The sequence below is a fragment of the Eutrigla gurnardus genome (genome assembly GCF_963514095.1).
Source record: "Eutrigla gurnardus genome assembly, chromosome: 14".
Taxonomy (NCBI): Eukaryota; Metazoa; Chordata; class Actinopteri; order Perciformes; family Triglidae; genus Eutrigla; species Eutrigla gurnardus.
The window spans coordinates 962919-990531 of record NC_139937.1 but is presented as its reverse complement, the minus strand read 5'-3'; the positions used below and the strand labels follow the sequence as shown (position 1 = coordinate 990531).

The window sequence follows — 27613 nt, the reverse complement described above, 5'->3', positions numbered from 1 at the left end:
ATTGGGGAAAAATTACATTCACTCATATCTAAATATTTATGGAATGGGAAAAGGCCGCGCTTGAAGTCAAGAACTCTTCAACGAGATAGGACGCATGGGGGATTAGCTTTACCTAACTTCAAGGTGTTTTTCTGGTCCTTCATTCTACGCCCCTTATCTGTATGGTTTAATCCCAATGCTTCTGTGTCTTGGAGACAAATTGAAGAAAACCTTTCACAACCTCATAGACTACAAGACCTGGTGTAATCCAACATACTATCTAAAAAAGTTAATAAATGTCTAGGCCCTCTGATTTCTTTTTTGCTGATGACTTGTCACCCTGTAATGAAACATGCTGGAGTATTTAATCATTTTTCTCTTCTTATTGGCAATACACCATTTTCTTTCCACAATGGATGGGTTAAGGAGTTAATATTCTCAGAGACTTGTATGACGACGATGGTCTAAGGGCTTTTAATGATTTAAGAACTGAATATGATTTACCAGGCACATCATTTTTCTTTTACTTGCAATTGAGATCTGCCATGAAGGCATAGTGTCCCGTGGGGAGTACCTCATCTTTTTTTTTACGATTTTTCAGGCCTTTTATTAGCAGTGGACAGATAGGAAACACAGGAGAGAACGGGGGGTGTGACATGCAGCAAAGGACCTCCGGCCGGGATTCGAACCGGGGTCGGCTGCGTATGCGTACGTGCATACATGGCATGCGCTCTAACCACTCGGCCACCTGCACGCCAGGGGAGTACCTCTTCTAACACATCCATTGCATAGATTGTTTGCTGTACAAATTCAAACATTTGGGATGGTTTCTTAAGTTTATAAATTTGTGCCATTATAAATATGTCCCATTAGCAGTAGAAACTGTTTGGAGTAGGGATATTCCCTTTACAGATGAGGAAGAGATATGCTGGGACACAGTATGGGAAAACCTACAGGATACTTCCAAAAAAAAAAACTAATCACCAACTAATACATTTTAAATTTATACATAGGATGTATCTCACTCCAAGAAAACGCCATGCCATGAAAATCATCCCATCCCCTAACTGAGACCTTTGTACACTTAATGTCCCAGGATCATTTTTACATGTTTTGGGAATGCCCCAACGTATAGGCCTTTTGGAGACTATGTTCCACTTTAAGTGACAGGCTTGAAGCAACTATTCCACTGTCACTGACCTTACTTTTACTTAATGATGACTCTAGTCTAGAATGATCTTTACAGCAGAGGCGTATATAATGTGCTGGTCTCACTGCAGCAAAGAAAATGTTGGCCTTGCTTTGGCAACCTCCTCACACACTGTCTTGGCAGCAGTGGGCCAACTCATTTCTCAGACATAGTTATGATGGAGATATCTGTGGCCAGGGTGCATGGAGCTAGTAAGAAAACCCTAAAAGCATGGGATGTAGCTTACAATCTGATCAAAGAAAGAGTGCAGCATTAACATGTGATTATTACTCTTGTTATTTTCCTTTTCCTTTTTCTTCTTCTTTCCATGTTTGAATTATATTAATGTATTTATCTGTATGTGTTTATGTATACGTATGTGTATGTACTATATATGGGTATGTATATTTGTATGTGTATATATATATGTATACATTCATTTTCATTTTCTTCTATTTTCCTTTTTATTTTCTTGAGAGGCTGAGAGATTAGGGGCAGGGGTTGTTAAGGGGGTCGCCATGGGCTGGGGGAGGGTGGGAATGTTTTGCTCTGTATATGTATCTGTAAGGTGAAATATTTTTTAATGTTTTAAAACTCCAAACTTGTACTTTTATGGAATCTACACATATATTGTATTAATAAAAAAATGATTAAAAAAAGAAACAATATTTGGTATATTTCTTTCCTTTATAATAAATTAACATTTAATTTGACAGTGTCACACTGCGATTGAGACCATAAACTTGGGGTCTCAATCAGTCTCACAGCTGGTTGCACTGATGAAGGAGGGGGAGGAGCCTGAAACACACCTGGAAAGTGTCATTGAGGTGTCCAGTGGTGGGACCTGAAATCTCTCATACACCATACGCTCGAAACCGAAGAGATAATTTTTGGAGCCACTAAGGATGCCCACATTCCTCGGATTACAATTCACAACCAAACCATAAAACAAACATCACTTCAGAACACGGGTGCGGATGTGGACAGTGCACTATCAAGGACCTACCATGTGAACTTCTGCAACCAGGTTCAGCAGAGAATTTATATTTTAAGGAGACTTAGGTCATTTGGAGGCAGCAAGGAAATCCTCTGTCTGGTTTTCTGTGCCATATTACAGAGTGTCTTTCAATACGGAGCCTGAGTCTGGATCCTGCAGCTATTGGGGATCTGCTCCAAGGTGCAGCTTCACTAAACAAACCATCAGACTGGCAGATAAGCTCGCTCTGGACACTCATCATGCATGAGGAGTATGAACGTTTTTATTGGACATTATTATCTGTAAATGCACAGCAATGTTGTAAAACCACAGAATACAATTCACAAATGTGTACCATGATTCACACGTATTTCACTTTCCACAAACACGTATTCTTTAACTTGTAAATAACTTACTGAAAATATGTAGTCATATTTACACATTTAGGGATCCATTTCTACACGTGAAACAGGGTTTACTAATTTGTATATCCTGTGAGTTTGTGAACAACGCAACATTTTTTACTTCTTTCTTGATTATTTACATTATATGTAGAATAAACTTTACAAATGTGAGGTGCTATAAACTGTACTTGTGAATTTGTGTTTTGTAAAGTTATATCCACAAAAATAAAGAGTGATTTGCAAATATGTGGAAGGCGTAGGCTGTAAATGTGAATTTTAATTTCACGTAATAATAGAGATAAAAGATGTTTTGCAAATGTGTGGCAGCCGGAGGGGTGGAGTGCGGGGAAAGGTGATTAATGGGACATTTTGCAGGCTAACAGGGCGACGCCAGGAGCATAACCAGCCGACACCCCGGGGAAATCAACTCAATCGTCGTAATATTTGTTGGACAAGGCTCCTTTCCACCCTGGGGGTAGTTTCAATACAAAAAAGACAAGTCAACTCATATTCACGCAATTACGGATCAATTTATAAGTGTGAAACTGGGTCCTCTGAGTTTGAACCACGTGTGTGATTTGTGACGTCATTTTGTCCATGTGTAGAATTTGATTCAGTTAAACAGGTTCACCAACAGGCGGGTGCAAAGGAGCCTTGTCCAACAATACAGCGTCAGCTGCAGCGTCTGGCCATCAGAATGAAGACAGCTGAACAAAGACAAGGGAGTCTACCTGTGGGAGTCCATCGAGGAAGTCCAATGAGGTAGGCATAACATCTCCCCCCCCCTCGCAGCCATGTGTCTTATCCCTGTCAGGACATCACACTGGAGAAGATTTTACCGAAGACCCTTCACTCGAGGCTGTAACCCATCCAATCTCTGCTACCCACCATTCTCCACCGGTAAGGAACTTGAAGTACTAGGGGGGCTGTGGAACTGCCAGTCTGCAGTCAAGAAGGCGGACACCATTTCAGCCTATGCCTCCCTGCAGACTCTCCACTTCCTGGCCCTCACAGAGACCTGGATCACCCCAGAAAACACTGCCACTCCAGCTGCCCTTTCAACTGCCTACTCATTTTCACACTCCCCAAGACGAACAGGGCGAGGAGGAGGAACTGGACTCCTCATCTCACCCAAATGGTCCTACCAGGTCCTTCCTCTGGACCACCTACCCCGATCTACACTTGAATTTCACGCCGTCTCTGTCACCCTTCCTTTCAAACTCAACATCGTAGTGATCTATCGCCCACCCGGTCCTCTCTGTGACTTTTTGGATGAGATGGATGCCCTCCTGAGCTGCTCCCCTGATGATGGCACACCACTCGTCGTCCTCGGTGACTTCAACATCCACTCGGGAAAGCTGCACTCATCTGAATTCATTGAATTCTTTTCCGCATTTGACCTTACACTCTCCCCCTCTCCACCAACTCACCGGGCCGGGAACAAACTTGACCTTGTCTTCACAAGATCCTGTGGCATCTCGGCACTCTCTGTTACCCCGCTCACCGTGTCCGACCACCACTTGTGACTTTCTCCCTCCCCATGGAGCCCACCACATGGGCTCCATGGGGAAAGGAGCCTTGTCCCTCTACGCCTCGAATGGTCACCAGCCGCCGCAACCTGAAATCCCTCACTCCCTCCGCTCTCTCCTCAACTGTTATCTCCTCGCTACCATCCTCAGAACAGTTCTCCTTAATGCCTACTGAGGAAGCCTCCTCCATCCTGATGTCCTCACTCTCCTCTTCTTTGGACACTCTCTGTCCCCAATCTCACGACCTGCGCGATCATCTCCCTCCCCTCCCTGGCTGTCTGAACCTCTGCGAACCAACAGATCATTGTTGCGAGCGTCAGAGAGAAAATGGAAGAAATCGGGCCAGCACGAGGACCTTGCTCACTACCACCAACTCCTCTCTGACTTCACCTCAACTGTTTCGGCAGCTAAATCTGCCTTCTACCTGGCAAAGATCAACTCTTCTGCCTCCAACCCCATGAAACTCTTCTCCGTGTTCTCCTCCCTCCTCCCCCCTCCTACCCCTCCCCCCCCTTCCTCCCTTACTGCCGATGACTTTGCAACTTACTTTACCAAGAAAGTAAATGACATCAGCTCCTCATTCACGCCTATTCCCTCCCAGAAGACATCTCCCCCAACTCTCAACTCGGATGGTCTTACCAGCTTTACCCCCCTCACCTCTGAAGACGTTCACGCACTTGTTACATCTAACCGTAACACCACCTGCTCCCTTGACCCGATTCCCTCCTCTCTTCTCCAGGACATCTCACACGACATCTTGCCATTCCTCACCACCCTGATAAACTCCTCCCTCACATCAGGTGTCATTCCAGCGGATTTTAAGACAGCTACCGTGAAGCCTCTCCTTAAAAAACCCACCCTAGACGCTACTGACATCCAAAGCTACAGACCTGTATCTCTTCTTTCATTCCTCTCTAAAACCTTGGAACGTGCCGCCTACAACCAACTGTCATCCTATCTCTCGCAGAACAACCTCCTAGACCCTAATCAATCAGGATTCAGGACTGCTCACTCCACTGAGACGGCCCTCCTCACAGTGACCGAGTCCCTGCGAGACGCCAGAGCCTCATCCCACTCCTCCGTTCTCATTCTCCTCGACCTATCTGCTGCATTCGACACAGTCAACCACCAAATCCTCCTCTCCACTCTGGCTGAACTTGGCATAACTGACTCTGCTCTCACCTGTTACATCATACCTGACAAATCGCACCTTTCAGGTCACATGGAATGGCTCTATGTCCAAACCCTGTTCTCTGGACAAGGGTGTCCCTCAAGGCTCAGTATTAGGACCACTTCGGTTCTCACTATACACCAGATCACTAGGTTCTGTTATCACATCGCATGGATTCTCCTACCATTGCTACGCAGATGACACCCAGCTGTTCCTCTCTTTTCCCCCGTCCTCTGACACTCACATTGCAACTCGCATCTCGGACTGTCTGGCTGACATCTCTGTCTGGACAACTGCACATCACCTCAAGCTTAACCTGAATAAAACCGAACTCCTCTTCATCCCAGGGAAAGACTGCCCTCGCATGGACCTGTCGGTCACTGTCGAGGGCATCACAGTATTGCCGTCGTCAACTGCGAGGAACCTGGGTGTAATCCTCGATGACCAACTATCCTGCACCCCCAACATCACTGCTGTGGCCCGATCCTGCAGATTTGCCCTCTACAATATCTGCAGGATTCGGACCTTCCTCACAAAGGATGCAACGCAACTCTTGGTCCAAGCACTGGTCATCTCCCGCCTTGACTACTGCAACTCTCTCCTGGCCGGACTCCCGGCCTCTGCGATTAAACCATTGCAGCGTATCCAGAACGCTGCAGCACGCCTTATCTTCAATCTACCCAAATTCTCCCATGTGACCCCCTCCTCCGTGACCTCCACTGGCTCCCTGTTGCAGCACGCATCCAATTCAAGACGATGACACTGGCCTTCAGGGCCATCAATGGAACAGCACCCATCTACCTTCAAACACTGGTCAAACCTCATGCCCCGAAGCGAGCACTTCGCTCCTCTACTTCAGCTGGCCGGCTGGTACCACCATCGCTGAAATCAAATAAATGTCGCTCAGCAAAGTCCAGACTCTTCTCTGTTCTGGCGCCTCAGTGGTGGAACGAACTCCCGACTAATGTCAGGACAGCAGAGTCATTTGCCATTTTCCGAAAAAGGCTCAAGACTCACCTGTTCAGACTTCACCTCGACTCTACATAGCACGACCCACTAACACCCCCCCCCCCCCCCCCCAAAAAAAAAAACCTTACCTATAGCACTCTGATCGTAGCACTGTTGCTCTTGAAGTACTAGTTTACTCAGATGAGGACCTAACACTTGTTCTATTTTTAGCTCTTACTTTATCAGCAATGATACGTTGTGGTTTCTTTGTTTCCTTCTTTTGACAAATGTACTTATTGTAAGTCGCTTTAGACAAAAGCGTCTGCTAAATGACCTAAATGTAAATGTAAATGTAAATGATCGTGTGGTGAGAGAAGAACGCATATTTCAAAATAAAGGCGAGCGAGCCTCTATTCTCTACACTGATGTCTGCTCAGGACGAAGAAATCGCAGCCGAACTGAAGCAGCGGCAATACTTAACAATATGTTGGGCTCAGCGGGGACTGTCAGAACCCGGTCTCAGCAGGGACTGTCAGAACCCGGTGTTGGGGAACTAGCAGGAGCAGATTCGGTTATTAACAGATAATTATTACTATCAATATTATTATTGATAGTTATAATTGTATTAATCCATTCCATCCATTGTCTACCGCTTATCCTGTATTCAGGGTCGCAGGGGGGCTGGAGCCGATCCCAGCTATCATTGGGCGAAGGCAGCGTACACCCTTGACAGGTCGCCAGTCTATCGCAGGGCTTATTATATTAATATATGAATTAATATATTAATCAATTAATATGATTATTAATGTACGGGGCACTACCCTGAGATCAAGGAAAAGATAACCGAACCTGTATTTAGTCTCATATAAAGGGGTTTGTTCTTAAATGCCAATAATAAATAACTATAAGCATATGAGTGCAAACAGTTGAAGGATTTGTGAATTCTTTGCAGACAAGAGGTTGATATCACTCACCATTATACAACATTAATAACAAAACAGTATGCTTTAAAGGGGTTTATTAACAATAAACAAATAAACATACACTAATTACTAACAAGTGGCATATCCACCTTAATACTATACAAGGGTGTGTGTGTGTGTGTGTGTGTGTGTGTGTGTGTGTGTGTGTGTGTGTGTGTGTGTTACAAGATGGCCGCTATGGGTGTCGACCAGTCCGCCATGTGGAGTGCGGGTGTTCTTTGTGGGAGGCGGGAGACACATAGAAACCGGTTCTCCAGGCATAAGTATAATATATGTAGAGCCGTTAGGAAAGTTGGATTAGTGAGCATGCAAACTGTACGTTCTGGATCACTAACAACTGAACTAAAGTTACACACTTAACTAAATAATACATCAAATAGAAAATCACTTGGAAACATTAATGTCATCACATTCAGTTTCTGTCCTAAGCTATGTCCAGATTGTTAGCAGTCCTTCATTGTTGGTTGTTCCTCCAAAGAAAGGTTGCTGTCTTCAGGTTGCTGTGAGGAAAGTTGCTGTCCTTGAAGTTGTGGATGGAGGAATTTCTAGTGAGATGCGTCTCGACTAGTAATTCTTGTCTTCGTTGCAGAAGCAGGCTCCAACAGCCAGCTTGTTGGCTTGTTGAGGGCGCTGCTTGGGGCTTGAGACCTGTGGTCCAAATCCCAGGAGAAAGAGCAGACCTCTGTTCAGGTCGAGGTCGCAGGAGGAAGAGAGGATGGGACCTCTTTTCAGGTTGAGGTCCTTGTGGAAAGAGAAAGATCCCAACTTGGTCTGCTTGGTAGAAAGCCAGCTTCCACTGCAGTTGACACAGGCCTGCAGGCAGATGGGGAAAGGGGAAAGACCCCCTGTGGAGGTGCGTGGCTGTGTTTCCACACAGACGACGCTCCAATCTGAAGTGCAACAATTCAATCTGCATCCATGAATTGTTTCACAGACACAAACCCATAGGTCCCAACACCGGTCAAATACGATAACAATCAGGCAGCAACCGGGGTGTATTCCAGAAAGCAGGTTTTGCTAACCTGAGAAGAGGGATACTCAGAGTTTTCCATTCAGAAAGAGAGTGAACTAAATCTTTAGGTCAGTTACCACAGTAACTGACTCTGTGAACCTAACCTGCTCACTTTTCTTCAACAAATGCTCTCTACATATAGTTTCTCCCTACATGTCTCCGCACTTGTCCTGAATCTGAACCAGCTGAAGAAAATGGGATGTTGTTTCTCCGTCAACCAATACGGAAGCAAACGTGATTCTAGCAGCTTTACGTCTGGAGAGGATTTTGATTACTTAGTAGAAATTACCATTTTCCCTCACAAGCAAACAATATTGTCCGACTTACATTTTCAACATTTCAGATTCTTTGCTGAGCTTTTGAGATTTTTTGCGAATGGGAGTTTTCGGAAATCTTTAAAGTGAATTTCTGTGTTGAAATAGCCACTGATATTTGATGTGTGTGTGTGTCTGTGTCTGTGTTTAATTTGTAAAATATGATTAAAACCGTTCTCTCCGGGTTCTCCGGCTTCCTCCCACAGTCCAAAAGACATGCAGGATGGGGATAGGTTGATTGGTGACTCTAAAATTGCCCGTAGGTGTGAATGTGAGCGTGAATGGTTGTTTGTCTCTACATGTCGGCCCTGTGATAGACTGGCGTCCTGTCCAGGGTGTACCCTGCCTTCGCCCAATGACAGCTGGGATCGGCTCCAGCCCCCCCGTGACCCTGAATACAGGATAAGCGGTAGACAATGGATGGATGGATGATTAAAACCACATGCCTTAGTCTACTTATTTGCGCAATATTATTATGCTTCATTTCCAGCTACAGCCACGTTCTTGTTGTCCCTGTGGGATTACACACATTTTAAAATGACTGTTTGAACATTTTGCTACTTCCAGCCTTGTACAAAGGGAGTTGAACCCCTTTCGCCTGCACTGTAGGCAGTGTTGTTAACCGTTACACCACAGTGTCACACTACACACCCGAAAATAAAAAATTATCACCTTTAGATCAATCGACTGTTTCATTCAGTAATACGCATTAAGTCAGGCCGTAAATGTCTGCCACACCAACTATCTCTACTTTGCTGCAGTTACGTTGCTCCGCTTTCTAAGGATGAGCTTGTTTTCTCCATAAACACTTAGTAATATCTAATAACTCTCTCCTGGTTGCCATGGTGAATCGTAGTATCGGAGTATAAGTTATTCATATTTGCAAGTTAAAGAACAGGTGTTTGTGGATAGTGAAATACGTGTGAATCATGGTACACATTTGGACTAGGTAGAAATGTCTATGGACCTTTAGCGTTGGCTTCACTGTTCACAACTGGAGGTTTCTGCCTGATGTCAGCAAATGAATCCGACTTAGACGCTTAACCAGAGCTGTTAGTCATCGTGTGTGTGTGTGTGTGTGTGTGTGTGTGTGTGTGTGTGTGTGTGTGTATGTATGTGTGTGTGTATGAATGTGTATGTGTGTGTGTGTGTATATGTATGTGTGTAAACGTGTGTGTATGTGTGTGTAAGCGCGCGTGTGTGTGTGTGTAAATGTGTGTGTGTGTGTGTCTTGCCTGTGTTATTGGAGTACTGGTTCTCTGTACAGTTGATACACTCATAACAACAGGTGTGTTGCCCCTCAGCAGTTTTCTTGAACTCTCCCGGGACACAGCTATTGGAGCATTTTGAGATGATGTGCTGCGGAGAGCACAGAGAGATATTTTAATTGCACTTAATTGTTTTTGGCTTATTTATTATTCTTGTACTTGAATAATACAACTTCTGTATTAATCTGTACAACTTATTACTGGATATACTGTATATTTAAACTAAAGGAGTTTTTTTTTTTTTTTTTTTTTTTTTTACTATTGCTTAAGTAAGCTTTAATGTTGTGAGTGTTTTGAGTGAACACACACTCTGCAGTAGGTGTGTGTGGGTCTCTGTGTATGTATATACAAAATGACAGCTGAATGAGGGTCTACCTTCAGGTCCTGGAACGTTTGGGTGGTGCAGCGGTTGGTGTGGGTGAAATTGTTGTTGTGTGGGTGATACTCAGCAACAACATCATGAACATGGATATTTCCTCCATCTGACCTCCACATCGTCACATCATAGCCCAGGTTGATGTCTCCTCTGCTGTCAAACTTGTAGCTCTGTTCTCTAACTTTAAACACCTGCGTCCACAGAACTTTCAGCACCTACAGGGTGGAAAGACATTTTATTATCAAGTCACGTTCTAGTAGGATAAGTCAATGAAATCACACTATTTGTGGAAATGCTGTTTTGTTTAGTATTAAATACTATTAGTTAGACTTTTAGGAGTGGGAATCTCTTGGCACCTCACGATTCAATTACGATTCAGAGGTCAATGATTCAATTCTTATGGAGCCCCCCTGGTGTCAGTCAAGCAAAAAAAAGCCATGTACTAAACTGAGGGAACGGATTGCTAAACCGTGCACGGATTACTAAACTGAGGGAACGGATTAATAAACTGAGGGCACGGATTGCTAAACCGTGCGCAAGGATTGCTAAACTGAGGGCACGGTTTCCTAAACTGAGGGAACGGATTGCTAAACCGTGCGCACGGATTGCTAAACTGAGGGCACGGTTTACTAAACCGTGCGCACGGATTGCTAAACTGAGGGCACGGATTATTACAGTTTTTTTCAATCGCTAACAAGCGCTTACCCATACTTCAGATACTTTTTCTAAACTCTTAACACAGACTCACACCTACAAAACACAATTGGCTGAATAGATCATTTTCTTCTCAAAAAGACATTTTGTTGTCTGCTTCCAGTGCGGCTACAACAAGATGGTCGCATAACAGCGAGCTCCTGCAAGTCGGTTTGGACAAAGTACCTCCTATCAATACAAATAGCGCTGATATCGCTTCAATTTAAGTATGAAAGGAGGGAGAAAGCTAAGGAGCCAGATGATGAACAAGAATGAGAGTGATTCACAACAAAACCCAGAAGTGACCGAGTCTACTGAGCACGAGGAAAACGACGACGACAACGGAGAAATAATGCTAGGTGAAGCTAGCACTGACCAGAACGCTCTGCTTCAAGCTCTAGCAATGCTTCATACAGAGTTAAAAGACTTTAAACAAGGAATGAGACGAGACCTGGACGAATTTAAAAACGATGTCAAGAAAGTTTTGAAAGACGACCTCGCGGAGTTTAAAGGTGAAGTTTTGCAGGAGCTCCAGAGCCAAAATGCTAACATAGCTGAGGCACAAACCCGAATAGCTGATGTGGAGTCGGCCTGCTTGGAGATGAAAGAAACACTACTGGCGTGGTGAAAGAAAACATGCAGATGCGGAACAAAGTTGTCGAACTGGAGAGCCGTTCAAGAAGAAATAACATCAGAATTTACGGGGTGCCAGAAGAAAAAGAAGGAAGATCTGTCATTGAGTTTGTTAACGAGTTGTTCAAACGCCACCTGGCCCTGCCGGAGGGACTCGAGCTCCGTGTCCAGCGGGCACACAGAGCATCGATCCCAAAGCCAGCTGCTGTCGCTTCCCCGTGATCAATAATTGTTAACTTTTTGGAGTTTCACGTTAAAGAGTTGGTCCTAAGGAAAGCGTGGCAACAGAAGATTGAGGTTAACGGCAAAAGACTTTACTTTGATAACGACTACGCGACAGACGTCATGGAGAGGCGCAAGACATACGGACCCATCAAAGCAGCTCTGAGGGAGAAGGGGATCCGGTACCAGACGCCCTACACGAAGATGCGGGTGTACTGGGACTCCGGTCTGGTGATATACAGCACAGCGGAGGAGGCAGCACGGGACCTGAACCGACGCGGAATCAGGGTGAAGGTGACGACCAAAGCGAGCGTCGCAGCGGCCGCGGAGAAGCGTCTGAACGCAGCGATGCCATGGAAACGCACCACCAGCATTTCCAACAACGCAGCCCAGCGTGCAAGGGAGAGGTTGACGGAGTTTAGACGAGACACAGACCAAGGGAGCCACAATGGATGAAAAGAGATAGGCTACGTCGCCGGGTGAACCCAAACACCAGTACTATTTTCTACTTCAAAAGGATATTTATTTTTGTAAAATAGAGTGTTAGTACACACACATCTGGGCCATATAATATAATGACTCACGACTTAAGTTTATAGATCAGTAAAACCGATAAGAGGGAGTGTTTTGTAGCAAGCACTAAAATGTTGGACAATTCTAGTATTTGTGGGTTTTTTCTCACAACTAGAGAGGGACCCTACCTCAGTGAGGCACTAAACCCTCCTCCCACCAACAGGGACCACAAGGGATGGATAAGTACATCTCTTTCTTGGAAGCCACTTTGTTTAGTGTTCAACTGTTATTCTTTGGTTATGTCTTCTATGTTTAGAGTTGGATTGCCGCACAAATTCATTAAAAATGATAGAGTATAATACTAAAATACTGTCGTTGAATATTAATGGTTTAAATAATCCGGTGAAACGTCAGAAGGTGATGACAAAATTAAAGAAGGATAAATCACAGATTATTTTTCTACAAGAAACGCACCTGTCTAGTTTGGAAAGTGAAAAGCTTAAAAGGTTTGGTTATACCAACTCATTTCATAGTTCATTCCGCCATGGATGTAGAAGAGGTGTGACCATACTTATCCCTAACACAGTGAAATTTGAATGTATCAAAAAAATTAGTGATAAAGAAGGGAGATTTATTATTGTGAAGGGAAAACTGGAAAACGAAATGGTGACACTGGTAAACATATATGCTCCACCTAATAGTGCAAAACAATTCTTTAAAATCTTATTTGATACCATGATTTTAGAAATGGAGGGAGTATTAATATGTGGTGGTGACTTTAATATTGTGATGAATAGTAACCTAGACACGACAAACAAGAATAAACGTACCAACCATGTTACGAGAATGGTCAAGACAACACTTACAGATTTCGGGATAGTTGATACATGGAGGGAGTTACATCCTTCCAAGAGAGACTACACACACTATTCACCCCCTAACAACAGCTACGCTAGAATCGATTACTTCTTTATGAATAAGATTGATTTATATAGGGTAAAGAAGTGTGAAATCCAACAAGCAGATGTATCTGATCACTGTGCGGTTCATCTTGAAGTCAACTTGAAAGTGCAGGAGAAAAATACGTTATGGAGGCTAAACGTGGGAATACTAAATAGCAAGTCAAGTGTGGAGGAACTAAAGAAAGACATCATAACCTATCAAAATGAAAATGATAATGGAGAGGTTACCCCTGTTATTTTATGGGACGCTCTTAAAGCAGTTATAAGGGGAAAACTGGTTGCTAAGACGGCAGCAATTAAAAAAAACAGAGAGGAGGTCTATAAAAAGGAAAAGGAGAAGCTGTTTGTTTATAATTGAACAGCAACATAAAACTATTCAAGACCCCTCATTGCTTCCAAAAATTAAGGAAATTAGGAAAAATATAGATAAAATACTAACCACAGAAATTGAAAAGAAGACAAGATTTCTAAAACAATCCTATTACGAAGTGGGACCAAGGGCAACCAAATTACTGGCAAAACGATTAAAAAAACAGCAAGCAGATCGGACAATTCACAAGATAAGGGATACAAGTACGAATCAAATAATTCGTGACCCCAAAGACATCGCAACTCAGTTTACTATTATAGAGACTTATATAGCCAGCCTCCCTCTGCCGACCTCGACCAAATGAAAGCCTTTCTTGAGAAACTGGACTTACCATCAATTGGAAAAAATCAAAATGACCATCTGACTTCACCTATCACAAAAGCAGAGATAGAGAAAGCAATAAACAAACTAAAAACAAACAAATTTCCCGGCAGTGACGGTCTACCATCCGAATGGTATAAAAAATTTAATGTACAGCTTGTACCTCTACTTGAAAAATCATTCAACTATACACTTGAATATGGTGAAATACCCCCCTCCTGGAAAGAAGCTGTAATATCAGTGATTCCCAAGAAAAACAACAGCGAGACTTGTTCAGACTATAGACCCATATATGATTATAAATTGTACACCTCAATCATTTCAAAAAGGTATGAATACTTTATCAGTGACATTATTGATGAAGACCAGACGGGCTTTATTAAGGGACGTCAAGCCCAAGATAACATACGGAGAACTTTACATATTATCAACCATATTCTAAAAAAGGGAAAATGCGCAGCCTTAATAAGCCTTGACGCAGAAAAGGCTTTCGATAGCGTAAATTTGACTTTTTTATATCAGGTACTTGAGGAATTCGGACTTAATGACAAAGCAGTCAGATGTATTAAAACACTTTACCAAAACCCGACCGCAAGGATAAGAATAAACGGCAGTCTGACTGAGAGCATAACTTTAGGACGATCTACTAGACAGGGCTGCTGTCTCTCTCCAACCTTGTTCGCAATTTTCATAGAGCCCCTGGCACAAGCAATCAGGCAAAATAAAGATATTAAAGGAGTAGAGGTCGGGGGAGAGGAACATACCATTGGACTGTTTGCTGATGATGTGGTCTGTTTTTTAGAGCAACCAGACACATGCATCCCCATACTAATCAACCAACTAGAGATGTTTGGCTTTTGTTCTGGATACAAGCTTAACTTGACCAAAACACAGATTCTAACTTTCAACTACTCCCCATCCAAAATTATACAACAAAAACATAATCTGAACTGGAGAGCAACAAAAATGAAATATCTTGGGGTCACTCTAACACAAAACATTGATGATCTATATGAAGTTAATTATGCCAAACTGGATACGGAAATTAAGAGCGATTTGGACAGGTGGGCTATCCTTCCATTAGACATTGGTTCACGAATAGAGACCATAAAAATGAGTGTTCTACCCCGACTTCTTTACCTCTTTCAGTCACTACCCATTGAGATACCCGAAAAACAATTCAGACTGTGGGACAAAATTATTTCAAGGTTTATATGGAATGGTCACAGACCGAGAATCAAATTTGAAACACTACAGATTGGAAAGGATAAGGGGGGTTTGGCGCTCCCAAACCTCAAGGGATATTTTCATGCTGCACAAATTAGACATGTAATGTGTTGGTGTGACAAAGACTATGTAGCCAAATGGAAGAATTTAGAAAAATTGGTACAAGGAAGAGAAATTCAAAGTCTTATTGGAGACAGAGAAGAAGCAATGAGTGTAATTAAACAGGTGAATACAGTCACTCAGTTCACGCTAAAATTATGGTTTAATTTGGTACGAAAATATAAACTAGAGAAAGAGCTCGGACTGCTTCGGTGGATAGCTTATGACAAGGGTTTTGTCCCTGGTTCTCTTGACCAAAGATTCAAACAATGGATTCTTAATGGATTAACCGCGATATGTACAGCAACCAAAAATGGGAATTTCATGAACTTCCAGGAGATTAAACAAAAATATGATTAAGTAACCAAGACCACTTCAGATATTTGCAGATAAGGAACTTTTTCAATAAAGAAATAAGAAACAGTGTAAATCTGGACAAAAATTCAATAATCAAAACCATAATTGAAGCCTACAACGGAAAGAAATTCAGAATAATCTCTACAATTTATGGGCATATAATGGAGGCAAGAGGGAATACGACGACATATGTTAAACTGAAGTGGCAGAGCGAGCTGGGTGTGAACATATCTGATGATGAATGGTCTCACATTTGGAAAACACAGCAGTCAACAACATCATCACGTGTTTGGAGATTACACGGCTGGAAAAATTTAATTCGATTTTTTATAACACCCAAAATTAGGAATAAACATACTAAATTACCACAACCATGTTAGAGAAGCTGTGGAGATGTAAATGTGAACCATTCACATGTGTTCTGGCTCTGTCCTAAAATTACAAAATTCTGGGAAGATGTTCATTTGGTTATAGGCAGAATTTTGGGTTATGAAGTATCCAAGTCTTGTACATTATTATATCTTGGTGTAATTACGGAAAATGTTGTGTTGAAAGATGATAGATACATATTAAAATTATGTTAGTAGCCTGTAAAAAGGCAATCACAAGAAAATGGTACAAGACAGACCCACCGTCACAGGAAGATTGGTTGAAGGTTATGGACGAAATACATACTATGGAACAACTGACTTATAAAATAAGGACTCAAGAGGATCAATACTGCCGGAAGTGGGAGAAATGGACTGAATACATAAAAACGACAGGACAAGGACCATCACATTGACATTGGAAAATTATCAAACTGTAGAAGCTTGGTGATCCAACATGTTCTTTTTCACTTTTTATTTATTTACTTAAATTTTTTTTTTCTTTTTTTTTTTCTCCTCTTTTTCTTTTTTTTAAATACATTTATTTATTTTATTTTATTTTTTTATTTATTTTTTATTTTTTTTCATTTGTTTCCCCCTTGTATAAATGTTTATGTAATGCTAAAGAAAAACAATAAAAAGAAAATGTCCAAAAAAAAAGAAGACATTTTGTTATACTAACTCTTCATTTCAAAATAGAACACATCTTTCTCTGCACACACTAACTTTACCAAAACACTGGAAATCTGACTCAAAATGAAATTATTCTGTCAAAGAATAACACTTGTTTTTACTTCACAAGGTACATGCAGTCAATCAAGTACACCAGGTTTCAAAATACTGGCTATTGTTGACATTACAAAAACTGCATAGACTTTTATGTTTCAGTTTTACAGGTATTTGTACGGAAGCGTATTGCATTCACTTGAGTAATTTTTTTTTGGTTTGTTTTTTGGAGTAATTATTTCTGTTTTTCTGAGTAATTTATTTCTTTGGTCTGTTTTTCGGAGTAATTTATTTCTTTGGTCTCTTTTTCTGAGTAATTAATTTTTTGGTCTGTTTTTCGGAGTAATTAATTTTTTGGTCTGTTTTTCGGAGTAATTAATTTTTTGGTCTGTTTTTCGGAGTAATTTTTTTGGTCTGTTTTTCGGAGTAAATTTTTTTTTGTCTGTTTTTCTGAGTAATTTTTTTTTTGGTCTGTTTTTCGGAGTAATTTTTTTTTTTCTGTTTTTCAGAGTAATTTTTTTCTGATTTTCTGAATAATTTTTTTTCTGAGTTTAGACAGCATTTGAAACAATAGACGCATTCATTCCTTTGTGAAAGCTCGATAATGGAGGCCAACATGACCGACTTGTTTAGTTTGATCAAGTTCTACTTTGATCTGGGATTAAGACACTGGGAGATAGTCCTGTCTTTGAGTCATATAGATGGTATTACCATAAGTGTATCCACTTTACGCAGGCACCTGAGGACTTTGCGGCTGAATAGCTGAAGATGGGGCATGTGTATGCAGGAGTCACTACAGGTCCATGGGAGTCACTTGCAGGTTGGAGGTTCTCGCGGGAGTTCGAAGTATCGCGATAATTCAGAAAAAAAATTACTCCGAAAAACAGAAAAAAAATTACCACGAAAAACAGAAAATAAATTACTCCGAAAAACAGGAAAAGAATTACTCAGAAAATCAGGAAAAATAATTAGTCAGAAAAACAACCAAACAAAAAAAATTACTCAGAAAAACAGACCAAAAAAAAATTACTCAGAAAAACAGACCACAGAAATAAATTACTCAGAAAAACAGGAATAATTACACCAAAAAACAAACCCCAAAAAAAAATTACTCAAGTGAATACAATACGCTTCCGTATATTTGCATGCAAAACATGCAATCCACCGTTTTTACACTACATTTCTTGGTTGGGAACTGCATGTCCACATGTATTGTTCACATTCAAAAGCATTCCAGTAAAAAGCAAATCATTTTTTTTACTGTTTACTACAGGAGGTACAGTAGATATACTGCTTACAGTATGATAGAACAGAAAAAGTTTTACAGTATTGCTTACAGTGAACAAAATATCCATGAAACACACAAGAGCATTCTGAACAAAAAACAACAGCAAAAAGCCCAGATGTTTCTGTTTCCTAAAACATCACTCCTCAAAGTCCTCCTTTTACTGTATAAGTGTCAATGTAACAGAAAAAAATAAGTCTAAGCCAGACTGGAATCAGCTGTAGTTTGCCCAATTTACCCAACAAATCAGCTGTGCATGTGTCAATTATTCAATTGTTTGTTTATTACAGTTTTTTTCAATTGTTTACATGCAATTTTGAAAACCGGGTTCTTTTTTTCAAAATATAATAACAATTATCCAAACAACAAACTCAATTTGCATAATTAATAGATTGTTTGCTAAATGACACACTTCAGTCAAAACATATACACATTTTTGTAAAAATGCTATTAGTTTTCATTTAACCAACACAGTCCTCAATGATCAGACACTATTGCAGCCAGTTTCACACTGCTGTGATAAATAAAAAACACATTTGTAAAAAAACTAATTTTAGGAAATAGCATCTGCTAGATTTTCATTCTTCATGATTCGTTTGAGATATAGGGAGAATGTACACAAATAGGCCTACTATAAACTTACCAAGCACTGCACAACACTGATGCTGCAGACTGAATATTTCAAGTAATTATTTTATCTACCTCTTCCTCTACCACATTCATCTCCTCTTTGAGCTCCCCCTCTCATTCTCACTCTTCTTCTTCTTCTAGCTCCTTCCATTTTTGTTGAAGACAGGTGAACTCACCTGCTGCCTTTTATAGCACACCTGAGTGCTGCATTTTCGAATAAGCACATGTGTGCTTCCACACTTGGTGGATGTGATTATCCAATTTGTTCATTAGTGTGGTCATTGGCAATCCGGGGCTTTGTAATGACAAGGAAGTAACCTCACAATCCTTATCTGTGTCTAAGGTGTGAAAATGTGTGTAGCGTTTTACAAATCCCTGTGTGTAATGTTTTGCAAAAAGGGTGAAGCAGACATTGTGTGTAATGTTGTGCAAATCTGTGGAGGTGTTTTGCTTCTTGGAGTAGAATTTCGCAAATTGTGTGGAAATTTTTATTTGAGTGTGTAAACAATTGTAAAAAACTGTATCAGCTGAGATATATTGTTTTTGAACTGATATTATTGCAGAAGCAATGATGTTTTGATACTGTATCTAAGGTTTGGATTATTGCTTTTGCTATTGTGGGATGTTGTGTGTTAACATTCGTAAATAATACAAAAACAATCCATAATTTTGTTGGGAGGTATAGCTTGTCTGTTAAGAAAATGTAAGCATTGTGGAAGTGTGTTCACTGACTGCATATTGTGTGAAAACGACATGAAATGTGTGAATGGTATGGCCACAAAAAAACGATGCTGTGCCAATTGGGTTTAGAGTTTTGAAAATGTGACAACTGGTTGGACAAACGCTTGTTAGCGACTGAAAAAAACTGTAAATTTGGCAACCCACGCCTACGGATATGACGTCAGCTACTTCTTTTCAACATTGCGACCACACCGCACCTCACAGGTAAGTCGATGTATTAATATTTACGAGTAGCCTTAAAGTTAATGCTATATTGTGTTTAGCATTGTACATTGACTGCTTTCGTAACGTTACATTTATTGTGGTTGTCACGTCAAACGCACCTTTCATTAACATTGGCAGCGAAGCAGCTGAAGTTAGCCTCCCGCGCTATCATGTTAGCCTAACTTTGTCTGTAGACTTAACGGTGCGACCGCTCGTCCAGTTATGAAGCCTAAACAGGGTGAAGACAATTTTCCAATTACTCTGCCTATTCAACCCACACCGGGACACAAGGTGTCATGTGTAAGATATTACATTTATGCACGCATGTAACCTGTGTTGGTGTATTGTCATGCATGGGTCATATCATATGGATCATTTAAGTCGGTACAGCATCCACTTACTACCATTAGGCTATAGATGATTATTTTAACGGTTTAAAATGCACCGTTTTAAACATCATGTAGGCCTACAGATAAATCCTGCACGCTATATAGCCTATACTGTATCAATAAAACAATCAATTTGTATGGTTTATAACTTAGACTTGAGTGACATAGAGTGTTTATTGATATTGTGCTTTTACAACTCTTTTTCCACACACCTCATTCTAGTCCTGTCTTTTCTTTACCTTAAATCTGACATTTTAAATCTATATTTTTTCCTACATAATGTCCTAAAAGTCACAGCATATATGGCTGGATCATCTGTCACAACAAACAGGACCCAATTTATCCACTACGTAAATACATAGTGGTGAAACAGAAAGATAGAAAATCTTTTTTGCAGCTATATTAATGTTTTGAATGTCTAGTACACTCAAGGCCCATATCAGCCATTACTGTCTGGCGATATATTGGTGCATCACTACTTCAACTGTAAGTTGTCATGTCCCCACTAAAACTTTTGTTGTTGTTTTGTTTTTATCTCCTGAAGGTATATGAAACCTAGCTCACGTAAGCTCCCACCAGAGAGTCGCCAGACAGATTCATAAGGTAAGAACACGCATGCCAAGTGGATCACTGTCATTGTCATGTGCATTTTTATTATGAGCTGTGTCCAGTCTGATGTGTTCTCATGACTTATGTCCATTTCTCTTGAAATTCCCCTACAACCCATACAATAATTTTCCTCATCTGTTTCTCTCTCTCTCTCTAGGCAATCCTTGATCCTTCATGCTACCATGGATACATTGGAGCTAATAAAACTTTATTGTAACTTGGGCCTCACATACAAGGACATCCTACGCATGTAGAGTAAAAAACACAGCTTCACACTCAACACTGTACTTCGTTGAGTCTGGGGGCCAGTTTCACAAAGATGTTTCAGACTGGTTATGAGTGTTAGGCCAGTCCTACAGTCTAGACATTTTAGACTATTTTAAACCTTGTGATTGACAGGTTGCTATGCTAGCAACAGTGTAGAGGTTTAGTGATCCACATACACAGCACTGTGTTCATTAAAATAGCTGTGAATTTGTTTTGTGGTGTTGTCTGTGTTAAAAGTCTGAGGACTTTGGCCCTCTCACAGATCTGAGTAATTCTTCCAACGTTGATTCTGGCCATGTATACACTCCTCGGCTGCACAACAGAGTTCATCGGTTTTCTGGTGGTCTCTTTAAAAGTTCCATGTTACTTTACGTATTAAACTGGAAACGATACAGAGAAGATTTGCTTGCCATTTCATTAACATTTTTCTATGTCTCTCCACATGTATTATTCTTATTCTTATTATATAAAAGAACTAAATCTGTAAATACTCTCTTGTTTTAGATTAAACCTTGAAAACATTGTTGAACTGAACCCTGCTTCGTCACAATATGTTCTACAAGATCTCATAACTGCTTGAATGATCTGATTTGAACCACAGAATAGTGATCAGATTTTTCCAGAGATGATTATAAATTTGTATTTTTGGGTTAAAATATGTAACAAATTGGTTTACATAGCTTTTAAAGCACTGTACTCAGTACCCCTGCAAACAGCTATTTTCTATGTAAAGATATTGTGGAGTAATGACAAGCAGATAATTAAGTCACTCTCCTTCTGTGTGTGTTTCTGGGCCCGGTTTCCCGATAACGTCCACTCTTAGCGCGTTACGAAGACTCCTACGTTATGACTTACCAAAGTTGTTTACCTCTGTAGTCGTGGTTCCCGAACGGTCTCTTAGGAGTCTTCTTAAGAAACACTGCTTACGTCGTACGTACACGCCGCTGTCCAGAAAGAAAGTGCTGAAATCGATTGCTCAGAGTTCGATTTTCCATTTCATGCGCAGGTGCATGACAGCACTATATTATAAAATGTAGGCTATTGCAGTGTTTGAGAAAAAAACATTGCTAGAAATCGTTCTAGGCCTAAACATTTATTTAACCGTGGTCGAACATACTACCATAGCCTATACTGATTTAAAAAAAGATATAATAAATATAGAAACAGCGGAGGAGATTGAGCCAATTGCAGCCTTAATTACATGCGTATTTGTTGCCGTTGTAGTCGAAACTTATGCAATATAGCCGCGTCGGTCAATATATCCATGGGATTGAAGTTGATCCTTATGAAATTATGTATTCCAACGGCTCCGAGGACGGCGACGCCTTTGGTTCAGCACGAGGATACGTTGTATCGCTGCCACAGTTTTGCCACCGTTCACAATCGTCACCGTCATTTATGACAATTTTTAATTGTTTGACGATGTGCCAATATCCCAAATTGCTTGCAGGATTGTGCATGCCTTGACATTGACTAGGCCTAATGGGCTTGTGATGAAATGCATGCGCATTCATGAATGACTTAAAACCACTTGTTACAGCCACCTTGCTGTTTTTTACTTTTAATATAATTTATTTGTGGCTTTGGAGTATGGAAAGTTTTTGTATGACAAAATGATTTTGTATTATTATTTTATTTGTTCTAGTGTGTTATTTGACGTTTGTCATCGTCATGGGGGCTGACGAATGTTTGCGTTGGCCGATGGATGAGCGTAGCCTGGTAACATACTTTGTTTTGACCACTAGGCCCCTACTGTTGATATAAATTATTTGTTTGATATTTTCTTCGTTAAGATGGCATTTTTTACCTAATTTACAAGCGCATTTGATTACTTTTTTGTTCCTGGAAAGGATCGAATAAATATTTTTTTCTATATCGAGAGTGTGTGTAACAATACATTCACGTTTTTACGTTGTTCATCGCCACAAGAAACTTCGGTCGAAATGGACACCACACCATTGATGAAACACAACACTGACAATGTGCAGTTCCACGCACAGCGGGGATTTCTGGATTACTGTACAGTGGCGGCGACTAGCGTCAGGAGCTGAAACATCACTACGGTAGAGCTAAGAAGGCTCTAAGAGCGCTCCAGACCACTCTTACCAACGTGTGACGTACGAAAGACATTCGTAGCAAAGAACGTTTCGGGAAACACGCGAAATGTTAAGTAGGAACTCTAAGTAGGGGTTACGAATGACGTAGCGTTAAGAAGGCTTTAAGAAGGCTTCGGGAAACCGGGCCCTGTTTGTTGTAATAGAAGGTCATTGTCATGTTTGTACTCTTCATCTAAAGTGGTAGTAAATTTACTTTTATTATTATAATTTGGTCATATATCTCAGTCATAACTGCTGATTACTTGCTTAATAAAATATATCCTGTGGACCCTGTTTGAGAAAAGAAGGCTTAATATATACTATGAGCCTAACTCTGAACTCTGATTTGATTTATCCTGCGATGGGAACTGAGTTTTCGTTTCCAGAACAGCTGATCAGAGTTAGTGCAATCAACTCTGAGTAGGTGGAACCTGAACATGACAAGCCATCATCAATGGAGCTGTGATGCAATGATTCACCATGGCAACAGGTAAAGGAAACAGAGCCTCCATTTTAATCCAGTGTATATATTAATGCATGTGTAGACCACACACATTTGTCCTTAAAAAAAATGCCTGAGTAATTATGGGGGAAAGTTTAAGTACAGTTACATGAAGTTTTATTCAAAATCATATTTGAAGGTAAAAAATATAGGCTAAAGAGAGAGACTATTGTACGATCACAATGTGATGCAATAATAATTTGTTTTTTTGATTTGCAGGTTGGCTGCACGGTGGTGTAGTGGGTAGCACTCTCGCCTCACAGCAAGAGGGTCCTGGGTTCGATTCCCGGGTCAGCCTGGGTTCCTTCTGTGTGGAGTTTGCATGTTCTCCCCGTGTAAGCGTGGGTTCTCTCCGGGTTCTCCGGCTTCCTCCCACAGTCCAAAGACATGCAGGATGGGGATAGGTTCATTGATGACTCTAAATTGCCCATAGGTGTGAATGTGAGCGTGAATGGTTGTTTGTCTCTACATGTCGGCCCTGTGATAGACTGGCGTCCTGTCCAGGGTGTACCCTGCCTTCGCCCAATGACAGCTGGGATTGGCTCCAGCCCCCCCGCAACCCTGAATACAGGATAAGCGGTAGACAATGGATGGATGGATGGATTTGCAGGTTTCCCCTCATCTCAGGGTTAACAAACTCAAGAGTTTTTTACTAATCCTGCTTTATGAAACAGCCCTCGTCTTTTATCCCTAGACACCCAGAACGAGAAAAGCATGTGCACACTCAGATCTGTGTTGTTTTTATTGCAAAAAACATGAACAGTAAGTGAATATAGTGTGAATAGCTTTGAGAGAAGCCTCACTCTTAAATAAGACCTTCTAAACACAAGCGATGGGAATCGAGAACCAGTTCATGAAGGATCAAGGATTGCCTAGAGAGAGAGAGAGAAACAGATGAGGAAAAAGTCATGAGAACACATCAGACTGGAAACAGCTCATAATAAAAATGCACGTGACAATGACATAGTGATCCACTTGGCATGTATGTTCTTACCTTATGAATCTGTCTGGCGACCAGGCCCGGCCCTAACCAATCTGGCGCCCTAGGCAAGATTTACAAAACACAAAATAAAACGTGTCAACAAGTTGCATAAAATAATTTAAAAATACAATATAAATAAGGCACTGCACAAAACAAGATATTAAAGGAACCAGTATGACTTTAACAACTATATTACAAAAAAGGGGGTCCTACAGAGTTCTCTAGTTGTGCTTTTTAATACTGCATTAACTAAAATGACTTACAAATTACTGTACACCACCCCCTAATCAACCTCACATCACCTGCTACAGCCTTACTCTCCTAGTCTTTCTTGCAGCAAAGTCATCTACAACATCATCATATGACAACTGATTTGAGACCACATGATTTATGCTTATGATGGAAAGTCCACTGAGACGTTCTTGCATCATAGTAGATCTCAGGTAGGTTTGAATGAGTTTGAGCTTAGAGAAGCTTCTTTCAGCAGCAGCCACTGTAACAGGAAGAGTGGGAGAGATTCTCAGAGCAACCCACATGTTGGGGTAAATTTCTGCCAGCTTCTTCTCATGCAGGAAGGTCAAGAGTTCCATGTTTGTCATGTTCTTTGATGGCAATGGTGGGAAATTCTGCATTTCCATTGCAAGTTCTGTGCCATTAATGTCCGGCTGGCTGTCATAGGTCAGAGTAGTACTCAGGGTTTGGCACTGCTGTAGCAGCTCTTCTTTTTGTAAGTTGTGGAAATTGAGGCGTACTCCAAACTTGTCATTCACCTCTCCAAGGTTCTGAAATCTCTCATCAAGTGAAGAGATGGCTGTATCCACTATGGTTTCCATTTTTTTAAGTGCATCTTGTATGGGCTCATCTGGAGACTCATAACCGAATTGCATTTTTGGTGGTTCTCAATCGCTTTTGTTTGAGTTCAGCCTCCACATTCATTTCTTTACACATCTCCTTTGCCGTTGTCTGTGCATCAGAAAATCCAGTGTTTCTGTAGCTGGTGAGGGAATCTTTGGTTTTCTTCAGCAAGTCGATGTCATGATCCGCATCTGTCGGTTAAGTTGCCATTTCTTGTCCTGTCTTCGTTGTTGTCTCATCTCTTATTTTGAAGTAACTGTGTTCCCTCTCGTTTCAGGCATGTTTACTTCCTGCCCCTCTGTTTCCGCCGTCTGTGATGTCCCGCCCTCTCCCTGATTGTTTCACCTGTTCCCATTACTCTCTCTGTGTGTATATATTGTCAGCGTCTACCCTTGTCCTGTGCCAGTTCGTTATGTCCCGTCATATCAACCAGCGTTCTTGTTCCCTTGTTATCTCGTTCACGACTCCTGCTGACGGTTTGTTCTGTTGCTACTTTGTTCCTAGATCCTTTTGCTTGTTTCTCACTTTGTTAAGTCAGCCTTGTTTAGTTTCCTCCTCGTTCCCCTTTTCAAGCTTAGCCTCTTTATTTGGTACTTTGTATTTAGCCTCGATCCCCCTGTAAATAGGATTGATTTTGGTTTCCTGTTGATTTAGTGATAGCCAGACTAGGCCAGTGTTTTTCTGTTTCTTTCCTCCCTCCCTTTTGGAGGCGCTTTATGTTTATCCTGTGTTTTGTAGCTTCTGCTTGCTATTTTGTGAAATAAATTGTATTGATTTGAAACTTTTTGAGTTGTGCGATAGGGTCCTTGCCTTGCCGGCCTCAGGTCGTTAGAGTCGACAGCCACATCTAGCTGCATGGGGGGCGACTGCATGAGTTTACTCACATACTGGATCTTGCTGAGAATGTCATACTGTACAAATGCAAAAACGATAGGATCCAATCTCCTCAGCCAAAGACTGGGCTTCAACTCTCACCACAGGGTCTGTAGTTGTTTCCCTCACCTCCAGAAGAGCCTCTCTGACTTGCCCAACCTGATATCTGACTGCCTCAATGCTTTTTATCCTGCTTTTCCATCTGGTCTCAGCCCATGATTTCAAAGTGGTTTTAACATGTTTCAGGAGGACACCCCACCTAGGGTGGAGGCTGAGAAGAGCTTGAATAACTTTGTTAAATGCCCAAATAGCCAAGGGCATCTGGTGAGCTTTTTGCAGCATCAGCTACTACCAGATTTAAAGTGTGGGCACCACATGGGACAAAAAAAGCTCTTGAGTTTAGCTGAAGCAACCTTGCCTGAACACCTTTATTTTTTCCCTTCATGTTGGCCCAATTGTCATAGGACTTTCCTCTGCAGTCTTCAAAAGGAATGTTAAGCTCCTCTAACCATTTTAGGATGAGAGTTGACAAATGATCTCCTGTTGATTCCTCTGCAACAAGAAAGCCCAGGAAATTTAACTTGTGGTATGTCTTCTTGTGACACTATCCTGACTATGACAGAGAGCCGTTCCTTATGACTCAGATCAGGTGTGCAATCTGTAGGGACCTCACCATCAGGACTACACAATGCGGCCTACACGGAGGCCCAGAAGCCTTCACATGCAGTCAGAACAAAGGGACAAAGGGAATACAAAACTACAACCGCCATTTTGGTTTCACTTCTCACCAAGGTGCGTTGTTGTATTTGATTGCTGATTGTGCACCCACACCGCCGGGTTTCATTTCGGCAACAGTGTGTGTCCAACCTCGGACACATTCACAAGCTCAGTAAGTGATCTACCATCAGTTAAAGGACCGGGGTCCCGCCGAACGAACGCCAGATTATTTACGAGCTCCCGTGTGATGGCAATAGCTTACTGATCCTTTGTGCATTACGCGTGCATTCTCTCTCTCTCTTTGTTCCGGCTAACACACATGTGCACACACATACACCGCCCCCCACACGTATCCTCCGCCAGCTGTTTCCGTCTCCGGACGCTAAGGAAATAGCTCCATCTGGTGGCTGTACTCGGCCATCTCTCTCGCTCTCTCTCCCTCTCTCGCTATTCTATCTGACGTCAGTGGCCCCGCCCCTGAACGCTGTGAGGAATAGCTCCACCTGGTGGTTGCGCCCGGCCATCTCTCTCTCTCTCTCTCTCTCTCCATACACACACACACACTCCATGTGTGTCTCTTCCTTTGTTTAGCTTAGCTTTGTGTGTTAGGTAGTTAGGTAGTAAGGCTTTGTTAATTGCAATGTAATTGATTGTGATCATTATTACTGATTTTAATAAATCTTATTATATTATAACTAGCGGTCTCTTGTGCTTGTTGTGTATATGTCACTGGATAACAGCAGGTTGTGAAGGCTAGTGCTCGAATTTCACGCCTTTTTAATTGTTCGATTGTTTTTATACTTCTATGCCAATGATCACGATG

At 41.4% G+C, this 27613-nt stretch overlaps 1 protein-coding gene across 2 annotated transcripts in view; it reads right to left on the bottom strand.

Moving 5' to 3' along the window:
- The window catches only part of gprc6a (G protein-coupled receptor, class C, group 6, member A), an 87656-nt gene that overhangs the window by 7951 nt on the left and 52092 nt on the right, over positions 1-27613 (bottom strand). For both annotated transcript variants that reach the window (XM_084027209.1, XM_084027210.1), the window contains exons 4-5: positions 10149-10364; positions 9741-9864 (exon numbers count right to left, since the gene is read on the bottom strand). In XM_084027209.1, the coding sequence (XP_083883335.1) occupies positions 9741-9864; positions 10149-10364 (340 nt within the window). The remainder of the gene's footprint in view (positions 1-9740; positions 9865-10148; positions 10365-27613) is intronic.